General features: G+C 44.6%; 1 protein-coding gene across 1 annotated transcript in view; it reads right to left on the bottom strand.

The window, feature by feature from the left end:
• The window catches only part of RP1 (RP1 axonemal microtubule associated), a 268,493-nt gene that overhangs the window by 222,983 nt on the left and 29,026 nt on the right, over positions 1–16,484 (bottom strand). The window contains exons 4-5 of the mRNA XM_074944372.1: positions 3,769–3,932; positions 2,194–2,280 (exon numbers count right to left, since the gene is read on the bottom strand). Of these exons, the coding sequence (XP_074800473.1) occupies positions 2,194–2,280; positions 3,769–3,932 (251 nt within the window). The remainder of the gene's footprint in view (positions 1–2,193; positions 2,281–3,768; positions 3,933–16,484) is intronic.

The raw sequence follows: 16,484 nt of genomic DNA on the forward strand, positions 1-16,484 counted from the left end.
GCATCCCCCTGGCCAACCTAAGATTAAGGAGGTGCAAAGGTGACATAAAGCCACCTCTGCCCACTCCCCACTCTCCTGAGCTGAGCCAAGTGCAGCTTCACACCATTTGGTCTGACGTCCCTTTAATTGTAATAGAAGGGAATCCCAATTATTGGAAAGTCTTACTGCTGTCCACTCTTCCAGGGCTGGAATACTATATTTAAAAGAAAGTGACTGCAAGAGGTTCACCACAAATGCTGGTGAACCAAGCTCTCTAATCTTGCTTGAAGAAAACTGGAAAACCCAAAGCCTATTGTTATCTCCTGTGGAAAAACATGTGGGAGGGGAACACTTACTGCACATGAGCGAGGTAGCACCCTGCTTGAGGGAGGTGTTTGTAGCCATGAATAGACCTCAAACCATCTTAACGCTGGGAGAGCCATAAGGAAAGCCACAGATGTAAGGGTTTATGCAGGGAGGGCTAGCACCTCTGTGGGGCTGCCCAGCAATATAGCTCCTTACTGAACATTTGCAGCACAAAAGTAATGCAATGTGATCTCTTGGTTTCATATCTGCGGGAGAATGCATGGGTTTCCCAGGAGATAGTGCTGACCATTTTGTCTCCCCAGCCTACTGCGTTGTTCCCCTCTCCCCAGATTCCGTAGCAGTAAAGAACAATACTGTGTTAACTCTACTGCACAAAATGTGGGGGTCTTTGTAGAAGATATTCTGCTCCGTTGGCCTCTCCCTACAAAGCTGATGGACTGCTGCCTAAAACCTGTGGTGGTTTGAGGTCTTGATCCAGCCGTTTTTATTTCAGATGAGCCCAGGTAAGTAGACAAAACAGGCTTTGTGAGCCAAGAATCAACAGCGTACACTGAAGTGCTATTGATTTTAATTAAGATCTACCAGCTTGCATGCGCGCAGGCAAGGCGAGGAGAAAAGAAAGAGCCCAAGCACCTTTTCTTTCCTTTTTTACCTGACTTCTTTAGTTTCTCAATTTAAATAGATGCACCACACAGAATGCGGACCTTGCAGGGTCTGTTCACTGAGCCTGGTGCAGGGCCCGCACCTGCAGATTCACTTAGTGGGTCAGATTATATATGACCCAAATAAATAATAAGTATATAATAAATAAATAAATAAATAAATAAGTATATCAATAACCATTCCCTGGATGACAGCTTCTCCCCTCTTCTAGTACCCCCTTCCCCCAAACATTGTTTAAGGAGGGCTGGTGGCCTGCCCCTCCAATCTTTTCTAGCATTTGGGTTGGGGGCATGGAGTGGCTGCTCTCCTCCATTATGAGCTCCTGCCTTCCGGAATCCTTAAAGGGTCTTCTGGCAGCCAGGAAACTTCAGGCCGCCCAAAAGCCAACAGGAGTTGGGAAACACTTCAACTCTGACTGTCAGCAACTGAGCTAGAAGGGATGTCCCATAGATCCTAGGCCACAAGCTAAGGAACCACCTGGACTCCCTGGCAACCTAGTAGTTATACAACTTCTCCATCCAGGCATGCAGTTACTAGGGAAATGTAGTCAAAAATCCTGCCCATACATGGACCTGGTGTACAAGATTGTAACTAGGTTTACTTCAGTGGAACTGCAACCATTGATACTACATCTGAATCTGCCCTCAAACATGAATTATAATGATAAACTCTATTCATCTGTAGCTCTCAAAGTGCTAAAGGAGGTTAAGTACTGTTATCCTTAATTTACAGGTGAGGAAACTGAGAGGTGAAATGACTTGCTCACGGCCACATGGTAGGTGATTGGCAAAGCAGAGAATAGAAACCAGGTCTCCTTACACCCAGACCTCTGTCCTATTTCCTGGGGCACACTGGCCAAACCTTGTCTCAATAAGGGCTGGAAATGGAACTAGGGGATTACTAATACTATCTATGCTACAAACCACACCTCTTATAAACCATGGGAATACTCAGTATATAACTTGTAATTTAGAAGGATCATAAATATTCAGTGGACATCCTTTCTCCTTAGAAACTGAAAAGGGAAACTTTAGCAATATGGCTCTTGGGCTGCCAAAAACTCCTCACAAGAACAACCCACAATAAATATTTTTCTTAGTGATGCAATAAGCATCAGAATCTGACTGAAATACTTCTCCCAGGATTTTTTATTATTATTTATTTTGATTGTTTTGGCACAACGATTGTTTTTCAGAAGATAAAACTCCTGCTCAGGGTTCTCACCTCTTCACAGTGCCAAGAGGGGGATTTTCCAGAGTTATTGTGTCCTATGCGTATTTTATAGAGCTCTCCTATGTCTCCAGTGTCAATCTATAAAGGAAATAAATGGATAATTTGCATCTAGCTCCTTAAAAGAAAAATTCCAAAGAACAATCAGTTCAGTAGGTATCACTCGTATGTTACATTCCTCTTTTAAAAACTGTTTCCTGGAGAACAGTAACAATCAGGTATTGTGTTGCATTTAAAATGCAGCGTCTCTTGATACAAAATGGTCTACTTTCATTATCTTATAAGTCTATGTTTGGAAGGTTAGTTCTTAGCAGTGCTGGGTGCATGCTTCCAACTCTAAACATGCTGCAGCGATCTCAGTGATCTTTGCATGCAAGTCAGTCAAGCAGCAAGGTGTGAACCAGGGTGCTCTTATCAATAGAAAGAGCATCATTTGGGCTTTGGGAACTTACTAATGGGCATCTCTCATCCTGTGGCATATGAGTTTTCTCATGATTTAGTCCACTCACTTTACTTTACTGCTTTACTCCCACCACAGCATTCTGGAGAGTTCATCTTCTGAGTTCACTTACAGTGCAGAGATGCATGTGAAGCAAACCCTTGGATGCTAACTCCCCTGGACTTTGTGAAGTAAACAATAAAGAACTTCCTGCCCAGAGATACACAAGGACAAATGCATGGCTTCCCTTCTTTTCCCCTCTGCTTGCATACCAGTCAAACGGAGAGAGCCCAAGCCAAGACTTGGCCAGAGGGCGATAAAAAGGTTGTTCCCATGACAAAACTCAGATGCAGCAGAGAAATGGGGTGGGGGTTGGGGGCAAACAAAGACAGGGAAGAGGAACTGTGTTTGCTTTTGTTGTAAGGCAACCCTAATCCACCTGCTCCCCGAAGCATCTTTGGAAGCATCCTCCAGTGCTTCTGCAGTTCGTCAACTAGCCATTGCTAGTGAATGAAATTTGCTTTTCTGTTGATAATTTGGCTGCTATTGTACTATTGCCATTTTCTTTTTCCTCCAGGTCTCCTAGATACACTTGGAGTTCATGTCTATTATGTTTTTGTGCAGATGGTTTTGTGTTAAAATATCCATCATAGATACTTCTATGGTCCCCCATTACTGTACTATTTGAGCATCTTGCAGTCTTTAATCACCCCTGGAAGATAGGGAAGTATCATTATTCCCATTTTACAGATGGGGAACTGAGGCAGAGAGAGACTAAGGTCCTGATCCTCAAAGGTGTTTAGGCACCTAACTTCCATCTAAGCCCTACTACTTCATTCAGATTTAAGGTCTTAAAAATGAACCCAAATGTTTGGCTTCTCTATCCTTTGCAGTTAATTATTTGGTTCTATATACAGTAGTTGATATTTCTTAATGAAATATACTGAGCTTAACTGGCATTTAAGAAAAACAATTAGGTTTAGCTCTATATTTAAAAGTAGTATTACTTGTTTCCTGGTCTACTGTACAAAAACTGACTGTCCCTTTTATCACACAGCTTTACACATTTTATGTAATCTGGTAGGCCACTATGGACAATAAAGACAAGATACTGAATATTTATTACTTACAGTGAAGATGTCTTCATTGCCCCTCTGAAACAGTTTCTCTTCTTCTCCATACAGAAAGATAGGCCCTGAATTATTGTAATCCCCATACAATGTAATATAAACCTGTGAGCTGGTTCCTGCAGATGGCATATCACTGGTGAGGACAGACACCTTCCATTTGCCAGCTATGAAAACATAAAAGGGCACACACAATTACCTGAACCCATGACACCCTGGAAAAATTTGTTTCAATAATCAAAATTCTAAACATAATGCAGACAAATATAAATATACACATCTCTCTCTATATATATATATATGCCATAAAAAAGCATCCATTAAGTGATTATTCAGTTTGCATGGTTAAGCATTCAAAAAAACCCAGAAAAGTCAGACTGAATGCAGATCCTTTACTGTGCTCCTTTGTGCATATGTAATATGATACAGCCTAATTCATGAATGCACTTTCTCAAATAATATGATATATGATATAGCATCATATAGTTATTTTCTGTGACCTTACATCCACATGGAGAGCATCTTGTTTTTTCACACAACCTAATTCCATAGTTATAAAGGTCCACTATATCTTTATTGGTTTAGTCTTCTTATAAAAGTTCTCTTCAACCAAAAGCATGTATTTTAATAATTAAGTCAGCAACCAGATGCTATGTATTTTTGTTTCAGTAACCAGTACAGCCTTCTCAGAGTATGTCTACATTGCAATTGGAAGTGCAATTGCAGCTTGTGTAAACATATCTGTGCTAGCTTTATTCTAGCTAGTTTGAACAATAATAGCGGTGAAGACACAGTTACACAGGCTTCAGTGTGAGCTAGCAAAACGAGTATGTACCCAGGACTCCAGCAGGCTTATGCAGCCCCTGTGGAACCTTTTCCACCACTTCTTCGCTGATATTTTTAGGCATTCTAGCTAGGTTAAAGTTAGTGTGGGCATGCCGATCCACGCTGCAACCACAAGTCCATGGGCAGTGTAGAAGTACCCACAGTGGCAGTCCAAATAATGAAACAGTTAACTATGAAGAAATGTAGGTGAAAACATCGGTAGCCCATAGATGCCAGCAACTGTCCACTATGAACATAAGAACGGCCATATTGGGTCCATCTAGCCCAGTATCCTGTCTTCCAGCAGTGGCCAGTGCCAGATACTTCAGAGGGAATGAACAGAACAAGCAATCATCAAGTGCTCCATCCAGTGTCGCCCATTGCCAGCGTCTGGCAAACAGAGGTTAGGGACACTTCAGGGACACTATGATTATTATAGTTAATTCAAACTACAGCGTGGCCACTGCCTACCCTCATGAATTTGCTGCAGGTAATGTGATTTGGCCCCTACTGCAAGCCATCTTGTGATGATGCAAAAGGCTGCAGCCTTCATGTGATTTTTAGAAGCAGTGAGCAATACCCCCATGGTGTCCTGTAGCGTCATAGAAACCACACTAAACAGCAAGGCCATATGCGCTAGTCCCAGCTCTTCCACTGACTGGAAATGAACTGCTGTTAATATTTCTGTGTCTTTTGCAGCCCTTATTTTGAGCCAAGGTTTCATACCTTGGAGGTAATTATTATTCATCATATTCACAGATAAGATAACTGAGAGCTTGCACAAAGCAGAGCTGGAACTGGAATCCATGGTCTAATATAACTGAGCCCAATCTCAACTACTGTGCTACACAGGCTTTCGGAAGAAACATGTCAAATTAGGGGCTTGTGCAATTGACACCAATACAGTGTGGCTCCATGTCCCCCTCTAGCAGCTAGACCACATAGAGAAATGTATAACTCTTCTAATATTTCCGGGCTAAGAACTGGTTCTTTAGATGAAGAGATAGAGATTCATTTTTTTACATCAAGAGGCCTTGGCTTCACACCCCGCAGATGACCCAACAAGGGACATTGTTACATTTATTTATGTTGTCTGTAACCCGTACACCACAATCAGCTCCCAGAATCACAAATAGAAACCAAGGCACCTGATACCCAGCCTTGTCACTCACAAATACTCACTCACAAATACTAATAGAACTCATTGGCAATGTATGTGTTGTGGCTCCCTATACGGGCGGCTCCACGTGGAGGATAAGAGCATGTTTATCCCTCCCCAGTTGCGCCTATCCCTGAAGTAGAAAATGGTTCTGCTGTGGAAAGTTGTGGGGTCAAGCCTCGTTGATGAGCCAGGTGGGGGCAGAAAAATATGCAAATTAATGCAAATTAATTACTTTATATTGCAAAATGTATTTAAAGGTGAATCTGGATCTTGTGTTAATAGTTGGACTGTTGCTTTTTAAATTCTTTGTACTTGATTAATGGGTGCTCTCCCCGTAAGATCTGGGTGTGGCAAACTGAGTATATGCTGGAGATCAGGAACAGTGTGCCGGAGATTGTGCCTCTGTGTCCAAAGAGTGGGAGACCCAGCCTAGGTTAGTAAGTCAGATCTTGATTTCATAAACTCCTCTTTTCAGAAAGCAAGCTGCAGTCTCAAAGGTGTAATATTAGCATGTATGGGGGACTGTATGCCTCAGGACATTGGTAATGAGCAAGAGAGCATGTCACCTATGGGTCACCTGTTTGAATTCTGCCCAAATCAGCAGGGGTTAAAAGTCCCTATCTAATGGAAGTCTGATAGCCTTTCTTATCTGACTTTGGTGAGTCCCAATTTCAGTTCCCACTTCCCAAACTTCACCATGCTTTGCCCTAGCTTGCAAGCTCTTCAGGGCAGGGACTCTCCCTTACTGTAGTTATGTCTACACTTCAACCTGGGGCTGTAATTCTCAGTTTAAGGAGACATACCCATGCTAGCTCTGATTGAGCTAACACACTAAAAACAGATTGTAGCCGTGGCAGCGTGAGTGACTAGCCAACACGTCAGACCTGTCCGAGGCATTAGGCATGTACTTGGAGTGGCTAGCCTGTCCCGCCACACCCACACACTACATTTAGCACACTTGGTCGATCTGAGTTAGCTCCGGGATTTCCTTGAGCTGAAAAGTCACACCCCCAACTCGCTGTACAGACATACTCTGTGTGTCACATATGCATTGCAGGTGAGCTGGGGGAGTTCAAAAATCAGAAGACATGCCAAAAACCACATTTTAAAAAAAATGTGTGATTTTTTGGGGGTCTGACTTCTGATTTTTAAATGTTTTGGGCACATGTGAGAATAGTTTACTCTTCTACCTCTTGGCTGAGGGATACTGCAGGTATCACAATTATGGCAGGCCCCTGCATGGTGGGAGGCATTTGCGTTAGAAGCTACTTGCACCCTCCCTGCTCTCCTTGGGCACCCATGTAAGGGTCAGCCATCCGGCCCTAGTAAGCATAAAAGTGTAATGTAAACTATATCCTTACAAATATATAGACTCCACTCTGAAAAAAATTATGAGATAATCTGTTTGGCAGGGAGTGGAGGCTGTGGGAAGGGGTGTGTTTGCTAACTCCTTTGTGACAAAGCCAGTGCAGAATATATAGATTTGCTACAGCACCTGTTGTTTACTAAGTATATGATCCGCACTGGAACAGCTTTGGTTTGTGGTCTTGGGGTTAAATATTTTGTTACATTTGGGGCTGAAGTATGAAAGGGTCTCACTGTCTAGTGGCAAGAGACCTGAGAGAGACTATCAATGTTCATAATTGGCTTTACTTCAGATGAAAGTATGTAGGAAGATCCCCAGTTACAATCCACAACAGAAGTGAATTTCTCACACAAAATGGTGTGGTCATACTGAGATATATATTTTCTGCAGCCATGTGGTAAAATGGTTAGAGTAAAAGACTAGTTGGGAATAAGGGCTCCTAGATTCTATTCCCATCTCTAATTAGTAATTTAGGTGATGTAACTTGTCCATTCTGTGCCTCTATTTAACCATCTGTAAAAGAAGAGCTACAGTAATTCTGTCATGGCTTCCCAAGTCATGAGGAGGATTTAGATTACAGCACTGGCTATTTTCTCGTATGGACACAAATAAATAGACATAGGTACAGAATAATAGCCTAACCCATGTTTAACTACAGTACATACATAGCTCCCAGCTTTTGCACTGAGCATGGATGGAAATGGAAGCTTAAAAGCAGCAGCAAAACTTATTTCTCAGAGAACTCCAGAGACTAGTTAAGTGCAAACTCCCCTAGCCATTTTGGTTCACTGCTTCTCTGACTGACAGTGTTCTGACTGTAGTATGAGTCCGTGTATTTATCACACCCACAATCCATTAAATTCTTTAAGAATATGTGCCATGGCTGTCACTCAGAATTACAACGTGTAATGGCGGTGTCACGCAGAATGACAACTGGGGGGCTGAGACACTAGCAGCTATGTTTTAGGGCACAGAGTTGTATTTTTAAAATTCGAAGTAATCAGTAAATAATATACATTTTATTCTGTCACGCCCTTACCATCTTATACCACAATTCATTTTTAGCTTGTGTGGATGGGACTTACTCTGTTATCGAATGGTGAAAAAGCCGGGTCAGATTCTGAAAGGGATTTAGGTGCCTAAACAGGCAGATAGGCTCCTAAATCCACCATGGTGGTGCCATTGACATTTTAAAAGCTGCAGCTCAGGTGCCACCTGAGCCCCTAGGTGCCAAAGTCCCCAGGCACCCAAGTTTCCACTGGTCAGCAATTTCAAAGCGGCCTAAGTACCTTGGAGATGGCAGCAGCAAGGCTCAGGCCAAAGCCCTGGAGGTTCCAGAGCAAGGTTTTTAAACTAGACAGGGTACTCCTTCTTCTGAGCACACCTGTCAAGGTTCCTCCCCCACTCTGAACTCTAGGGTACAGATGTGGGGACCTGCATGAAAACCCTCCTAAGCTTATCTTTACCAGCTTAGGTCAAAACTTCCCCAAGGTACAAAATATTCCACCCTTTGTCCTTGGATTGGCCGCTACCACCACCAAACAAATACTGGTTACTGGGGAAGAGCTGTTTGGACACGTCTTTCCCCCCAAAATACTTCCCAAAACCTTGCACCCCACTTTCTGGACAAGGTTTGGTAAAAAGCCTCACCAATTTGCCTAGGTGACTACAGACCCAGACCCTTGGATCCTAAGAACAATGAACAATCCTCCCAACACTTGCACCCCCCCTTTCCTGGGAAATGTTGGATAAAAAGCCTCACCAATTTGCATAGGTGACCACGGACCCAAACCCTTGGATCTGAGAACAATGAAAAAGCATTCAGTTTTCTTACAAGAAGACTTTTAATAAAAATAGAAGTAATTAGAAATAAGAAATCCCCCCTGTAAAGTCAGGATGGTAGATACCTTACAGAGTAATTAGATTCAAAACATAGAGAACCCCTCTAGGCAAAACCTTACGTTACAAAAAAGATACACAGACAGAAATAGTTATTCTATTCAGCACAATTCTTTTCTCAGCCATTTAAAGAAATCATAATGTAACACGTACCTAGCTAGATTACTTACTAAAAGTTCTAAGACTCCATTCCTGGTCTATCCCCGGCAAAGACAGAATATAGACAGACACACAGACCCTTTGTTTCTCTCCCTCCTCCCAGCTTTTGAAAGTATCTTGTCTCCTCATTGGTCATTTTGGTCAGGTGCCAGCGAGGTTACCTTTAGCTTCTTAACACTTTACAGGTGAGAGGAGATTTCCTCTGGCCAGGAGGGATTTTAAAGGGGTTTACCCTTCCCTTTATATTTATGACAACACCTAAGACCCAGTATCTGTCAGAGCCCATAGTAGGAGGGCTGGATGCAGGCCACCAATAGGTGGGGTGGTACAAGGAAACACACGATGAGCTTGAAAGAGGCGTCTCATGTGACTAGGAGACAGAGAAAAAGAGAGACGGTTTCACCCTGTAGGGCATCAACTAACTAGGAGTGACCTGGCTCAGATGCCTAAATCCAGGAGAAGGTTCGCAGCTGAGAATCTTGAGCAGAGGGAAGCACCTACCTCTGGCCTGCCAGCCAGATGCATCAGGTCAGCAACTTAAGTGCCTAAGCCCTTTGCCTCTCCTCAACCCTTTCTCAGCATTTCACTCCTGCCTTGCTTCCATGGCTCCCCACGCAGCTGGCTGGCGGGCTACTGAGAAGCCCTTTCTTAGGTGTTTATCTATCCCTGTGCAAGCAATACCTAAGTTCTTTTAAAAGCTCTGGCCCTCAGTCAACAAAACATTTTGACACTCAAAAACCCCTTCATTCTGTTTTGCAGTATTTCAAAGGAAGCACTGCCTTGAGACAATAGGTGCTGTAAACCAATAGTGCAAATGACACACACAAAAATGTTGGGAGAAACCAAGAGTTCTTGCTTTCAGACAGCCTTCAACAGGATAACAGAAATATGGAGGGGGACATGTCTCTCTCCCCCTAGTAGTTATGCTGCTGCTGTAAACTCCCCTTTATTAAAGACAATGTGGTACAATTTGTCTAAATTCCTAATGTAAGTGACTGAACAAATTGTATTTATTCCACAATGGCTGAGTAAATGGGATATGCACTGGGTGTTTTGGAAGACCATTACAGTAAAGCTCCTGATGTCCAGTGATTGACTACAGAGCCATTACACAGCACTCTTGTAAGCTCAAGGCTGCAGTGACATCTTTGGCTGCTCTGTCTCAATATGTGAAGGGGATTGGCTGGTGGCACCTCCTAGTTATGAATGCTTTGCTCACAACATATTTGGTACCCTTTGCTGTCTCCATTCCAGCTACATGATTCTCCCCATGCTTCAGTGGATGGACTTTCCCCTAGCTCTCAAAGCACTAGCTCTATTTCATACACCTGCACCGCATCTCCACATACTACTTCACTCAGTGCAACAGAACCACATTTGTTCAACTGTATTTAGGACCTTCTGCTGCCTTCAACTTTGGCTGAGGATTTGGCCTTCAGCATTAACCCTATTTGGATACCAGTAGTGGCTTTTAACCTCTCCCAGGGAGGCTATATCTGTGAGATAGCCTCTCTTAATGAATTTATTCTTTTCATAGTTTTGCCACAATATTCACCCCACAGCAGTGTTCTAGGATTAAGTTATTGGTTTCTAACGTGCTTTGAGGTCCATGGTGTAAAGATGGCATAAGTACAAAGTATTAAAATAATATATAATGGAACCGAAATTGGGAGTCGTTAGATTGCTTAAAAATAGGGATCTAAAAAATCTCACTCTTGCATGAGGTATGCACTTTTTATAAGAAATAAAGACTGCAATCTAGCATTCGTTAATTTTTGAAAGAGATGCAGTTTGCCCCTGAATATCAGCTGAGTTTTCTGAGTACTGTTATACATGTGTGAGCCAAAGGCTCAGCTAAATAATTATATTGTCATTATTAAATTATAAAACAAACTGCTGAATAGACACTCAATGCCAGGTTAAACTCCCATCCTTCAAGAACTGTCACAATTTGAAGACTTAAAATGAGACAGTGGTGAGAACAAATAATAGCTTCTGAACTCAGGATACACTACTAAGGGTATGTCTACACTATGAAATTAGGTCGAATTTATAGAAGTCGGTTTTGTAGAAAGCGTTTTTATACAGTTGATTGTGTGTGTCCCCACACAAATGCTCTAAGTGCATGTAGTCGGCGGAGTGTAGTCCACAGTACCGAGGCAACCATCGACTTCCGGAGCATTGCACTGTGGGTAGCTATCCCACAGTTCCCACAGTCTCCGCTGCCCATTTGAATTCTGGGTAGAAATCCCAGTGCCTAATGGAGCTAAAACATTGTCGCGGGTGGTTCTGGGTACATATCGTCAGGCCCCCGTTCCCTACCTCCATGAAAGCAAGGGCAGACCATCGTTTTGCGCCTTTTTTCTTGAGTTACCTGTGCAGATGCCATACCACGGCAAGCATGGAGCCCGCTCAGCTAACCATCACCATATGTCTCCTGGGTACTGGCAGACGCGGTACTGCATTGCTACACAGCAGCAGTTTATTGCCTTTTGGCAGCAGACAGTGCAGTATGACTGGTAGCCGTCATCGACGTAGTCCTGGGTGCTCTTTTAACCGGGCACCTGGGCAAACATGGGAGTGACTCAGCCAGGTCATTTCCCTTGTTTTGTCTCGTGGCGATTGAGTCCTACTGGCAGTGCACTGTCTTTTAACCTCCAGCTAGCAGAAGATGATGGCTAGTCGTCATACTGCATCGTCTTCTGCCGAGCACCCAGGAGATGACAATGGCTAGCGGTCGTACTGCACAGTCTGCAGCCAGCAAGATGTATAAAGATAGATGAAGTGGCTCAAAACAAGAAATAGACCAGATTTGTTTTGTATTCATTTTCTCCTCCCTCCCTCCCTCCGTGAAATCACCGGCCTGCTAAACCCAGTTTTGAGCTCTATCCTTGAGGTTTTGAGTTCTATCCTTGAGGGGGCCATTCAGTTTCTCACAAAGCCACCCCCTTTGTTGATTTTAATTCCCTGTAAGCCATGTCATCTGTCGCCCCTCCCTCCATCAGGGCAACAGCAGACAATCATTCCAAGCCTTTTTTCTGTGCAGACGCCATACCACGGCAAGCATGGAGCCCATTCAGATCATTTTGGCAATTAGGAGCACATTAAACACCACATGCATTATCCGGCAGTATATGCAGCACCAGAACCTGGCAAAGCGATACCGGGTGAGTAGGCGACATCAGCGCAGTGACGTGAGCGATGAGGACATGGACACAGACTTCTCTCAAAGCACGGGCCCTGGCAATGTGGTCATCATGGTGCTAATGGGGCAGGTTCATGCGGTGGAATGCTGATTCTGAGCTCGGGAAACAAGCACAGACTGGTGGGACCACATAGTGTTGCAGGTCTGGGACGATTCCCAGTGGTTGCAAAACTTTCGCATGCATAAGGGCGCTTTCATGTAACTTTGTGACTTGCTTTCCCCTGCCCTGAGGCGCAAGACTACCAAGATGAGAGCAGCCCTCACAGTTGAGAAGAGAATGGCAATAGCCCTGTGGAAGCTTGCAACGCCAGACAGATACTGGTCAGTCGGGCATCAATTTGGAGTGGCAAATCTACTGCGGGGGCTGCTATGATCCAAGTAGCCAATGCAATCAAAGATCTGCTGATATCAAGGGTAGTGAGTCTGGGAAATGTGCAGGTCATAGTGGATGGCTTTGCTGCAATGGGATTCCCTAACTGTGGTGGGGCCATAGACAGAACCCATATACCTATCTTGGCACCTGAGCACCAAGCTGGCGAGTACATAAACCGCAAGGGGTACTTTCAATGGTGCTGCAAGCACTGGTGGATCACAAGGAACGTTTCACCAACATCAACGTGGGATGGCCCGGAAAGGTACATGACGCTCGCATCTTCAGGAACTCTGGTCTGTTTCAAAAGCTGCAGGAAGGGACTTTCTTCCCAGACCAGAAAATAACTGTTGGGGATGTTGAAATGCCTATAGTTATCCTTGGGGACCCAGCCTACCCCTTAATGCCGTGGCTCATGAAGCCATACACAGGCAGCCTAGACGGTAGTCAGGAGCTGTTCAACTACAGGCTGAGCAAGTGCAGAATGGTGGTAGAATATGCATTTGGATGTTTAAAAGCACGGTGGCACAGTTTACTGACTCGGCTAGACCTCAGCGAAACCAATATTCCCACTGTTATTACTGCTTGCTGTGCGCTCCACAATATCTGTGAGAGTAAGGGGGAGACATTTATGGCGGGGTGGGAGGTTGAGGCAAATCGCCTGGCTGCTGGTTTCACACAGCCAGACACCAGGGTGGTTAGAAGAGCACAGGAGGGCGCGGTGCGCATCAGAGAAGCTTTGAAAACCAGTTTCATGACTGGCCAGGCTACGTGTGAAAGTTCTGTTTGTTTCTCCTTGATGAAACCCCCTGCCCCTTGGTTCACTCTACTTCCCTGTAAGCTAACCACTCTCCCCTCCTCCCTTCGATCACCGCTTGCAGAGGCAATAAAGTCATTGTTGCTTCACATTCATGCATTCTTTATTCATTCATCACACAAATAGGGGGATAACTACCAAGGTAGCCCAGGAGGGGTGGTGGAGGAGGGAAGGAAAATGCCACACAGCACTTTAAAAGTTTAAAACTTTAAAACTTATTGAATGCCAGCCTTCTGCCAGCAATCCTCTGGGGTGGAGTGGCCGGAGGCCCCCCCACCGCGTTCTTGGGCGTCTGGGTGAGGAGGCTATGGAACTTGGGGAGGAGGGCGGTTGGTTACACAGGGGCTGTAGCGGTGGTCTGTGCTCCTGCTGCCTTTCCTGCAGCTCAACCATACGCTGGAGCATATTGGTTTGATCCTCCAGCAGCCTCAGCACTGAATCCTGCCTCCTCCCATCATGCTGCCGCCACCTTTCAGCTTCAGCCCTCTCTTCAGCCCGCCACTTACTCTCTTCAGCCTGCCACCTCTCCTCCCGGTCATTTTGCGCTTTCCTGCACTCTGACATTGTCTGCCTCCACGCATTCGTCTGTGCTCTGTCAGTGTGGGAGGACAGCATGAGTTCAGAGAACATTTCATCATGAGTGCATTTTTTTCACCTTCTAATCTTCACTAGCCTCTGGGAAGGAGAAGATCCTGTGATGCTTGAAACACATGCAGCTGGTGGAGAAAAAAAAGAGGGACAGTGGTATTTAAAAAGACACATTTTATAGAACAATGGGTACACTCTTTCACGGTAAACCTTGCTGTTAACATTACATACACAGCACATGTGCTTTCGTTCCAAGGTCGCATTTTGCCTCCCCCCACCACGTGGCTAGCCCCTCAACCCTCCCCATGGCTAACAGCGGGGAACATTTCTGTTCAGCCACAGGCAAACAGCCCAGCAGGAATGGGCACCTCTGAATGTCCCCTTAAGAAAAGCACCCTATTTCAACCAGGTGACCATGAATGATATCACTCTCCTGAGGATAACACAGAGAGATAAAGAACGGATGTTGTTTGAATGCCAGCAAACATACACTGTAATGCTTTGTTCTACAATGATTCCCGAGTATGTGCTACTGGCCTGGTGTGGTAAAGTGTCCTACCATGGTGGACGGAATAAGGCTGCCCTCCCCAGAAACCTTTTGCAAAGGCTTTCGGAGTACATCCAGGAGAGCCGCAAATGCCACGGCAAATTAATCATTAAACATGCTTGCTTTTAAACCATGTACAGTATTTTAAAAGGTACACTCACCAGAGGTCCCTTCTCCGCCTGGTGGGTCCGGGAGGCAGCCTTGGGTGGGTTCAGAGGGTACTGGCTCCAGGTCCAGGGTGAGAAACAGTTCCTGGCTGTCAGGAAAACCAGTTTCTCTGCTTGCTTGCTGTGAGCTATCCACAACTTCATCATTATCATCTTCCTCATCCCCAAAACCTGCTTCTGTGTTGCCTCCATCTCCACTGAAGGAGTCAAACAACACGGCTGGGGTAGTGGTGGCTGAACCCCCTAAAATGGCATGCAGCTCATCATAGAAGCAGCATGTTTGGGGTTCTGACCCGGAGCGGCCGTTTGCCTCTCTGGTTTTCTGGTAGGCTTGCCTCAGCTCCTTAAGTTTCATGCAGCATTGCTTCGGGTCCCTGTTATGGCCTCTGTCCTTCATGCCCTGGGAGATTTTGACAAATGTTTTGGCATTTCAAAAACTGGAACGCAGTTCTGATAGCACGGATTCCTCTCCCCATACAGCGATCAGATCCCGTACCTCCCGTTCGGTCCATGCTGGAGCTCTTTTGCGATTCTGGGACTCCATCATGGTCACCTCTGCTGATGAGCTCTGCACGGTCACCTCTACTGATGAGCTCTGGCCAGCGTGGCAAGCTGCAGGTGACCATGCAAACAGGAAATTGAAATTCAAAAGTTTGCGGGCCTTTTCCTGTCTACCTGGCCAGTGCATCTGAGTTGAGAGTGCTGTCCAGAGCGGTCACAATAGAGCACTCTGGGTAGCTCCCGGAGGCCAATACCACCTAATTGCGTCCACACTACCCCAAATTCTACCCAGCATGGCCGATTTAAGCGCTAATCCACTTGTCAGGGGTGGAGTACGGAAATCGATTTTAAGAGCCCTTTAAGGCGAAAAAAGGGCTTCATCGTGTGGACGGGTGCAGGTTTACATTGATTTAACGTTGCTAAATTCGACCTAAACTCCTAGTGTAGACCAGGGCTAAGAGGGATTCCCCCCCCCCCCCAGTGCATATAGATCCTTATTTGAAAGATCGCATTCAACTAAAAAGATCCAAAAAGTTCAAGAATAGCCAACAGCACAGCAACAAGAACAGAAGCTGCAAGAGAGAAAAGGGAGGAACAGAAGCAAAATAGCAGAATTACATTCTGCAACAATAGAGGAAAATATGGTCCACATTAAAAACTGGTGTAATATGCTTTCACCATGTCTGAATTTGTCTCAGAGTCTATAAAGTTTGCACAGTTATCAGAAATGTTGTCCTTTCCTGTGGTTGCATGAGTATGGACTGATTACAGCCAAACATATTGCACCCCTCCTTAATCCTACATGTTGGCCTCATTTATAAGCATTAAGTCAACATATCTGTACAATGTGCAAGTCAGGCTATACACGTGTACCTGACAACTCAACTTAATTCCAATGATTAAGGTTGGTAAAGCTTTGGCTTCATCAAATAATCCCCTTAATTCTTACAGTGGATTAATATGGTAATTGGACTGATGCCATTTGACAATATCAGTGCTATCAAAGTTAAAGGAAACGTGTTTAAGAATGATAAGTTAAGCAATAAAATTGCATTGGCTCCTTTTGACATTCATAAAAGTAATGGGAAACATGACTTTGTGAACTGGCTATTG

This window comes from Natator depressus, chromosome 2 (assembly GCF_965152275.1).
Source record: "Natator depressus isolate rNatDep1 chromosome 2, rNatDep2.hap1, whole genome shotgun sequence".
NCBI classification, from domain to species: domain Eukaryota; kingdom Metazoa; phylum Chordata; order Testudines; family Cheloniidae; genus Natator; species Natator depressus.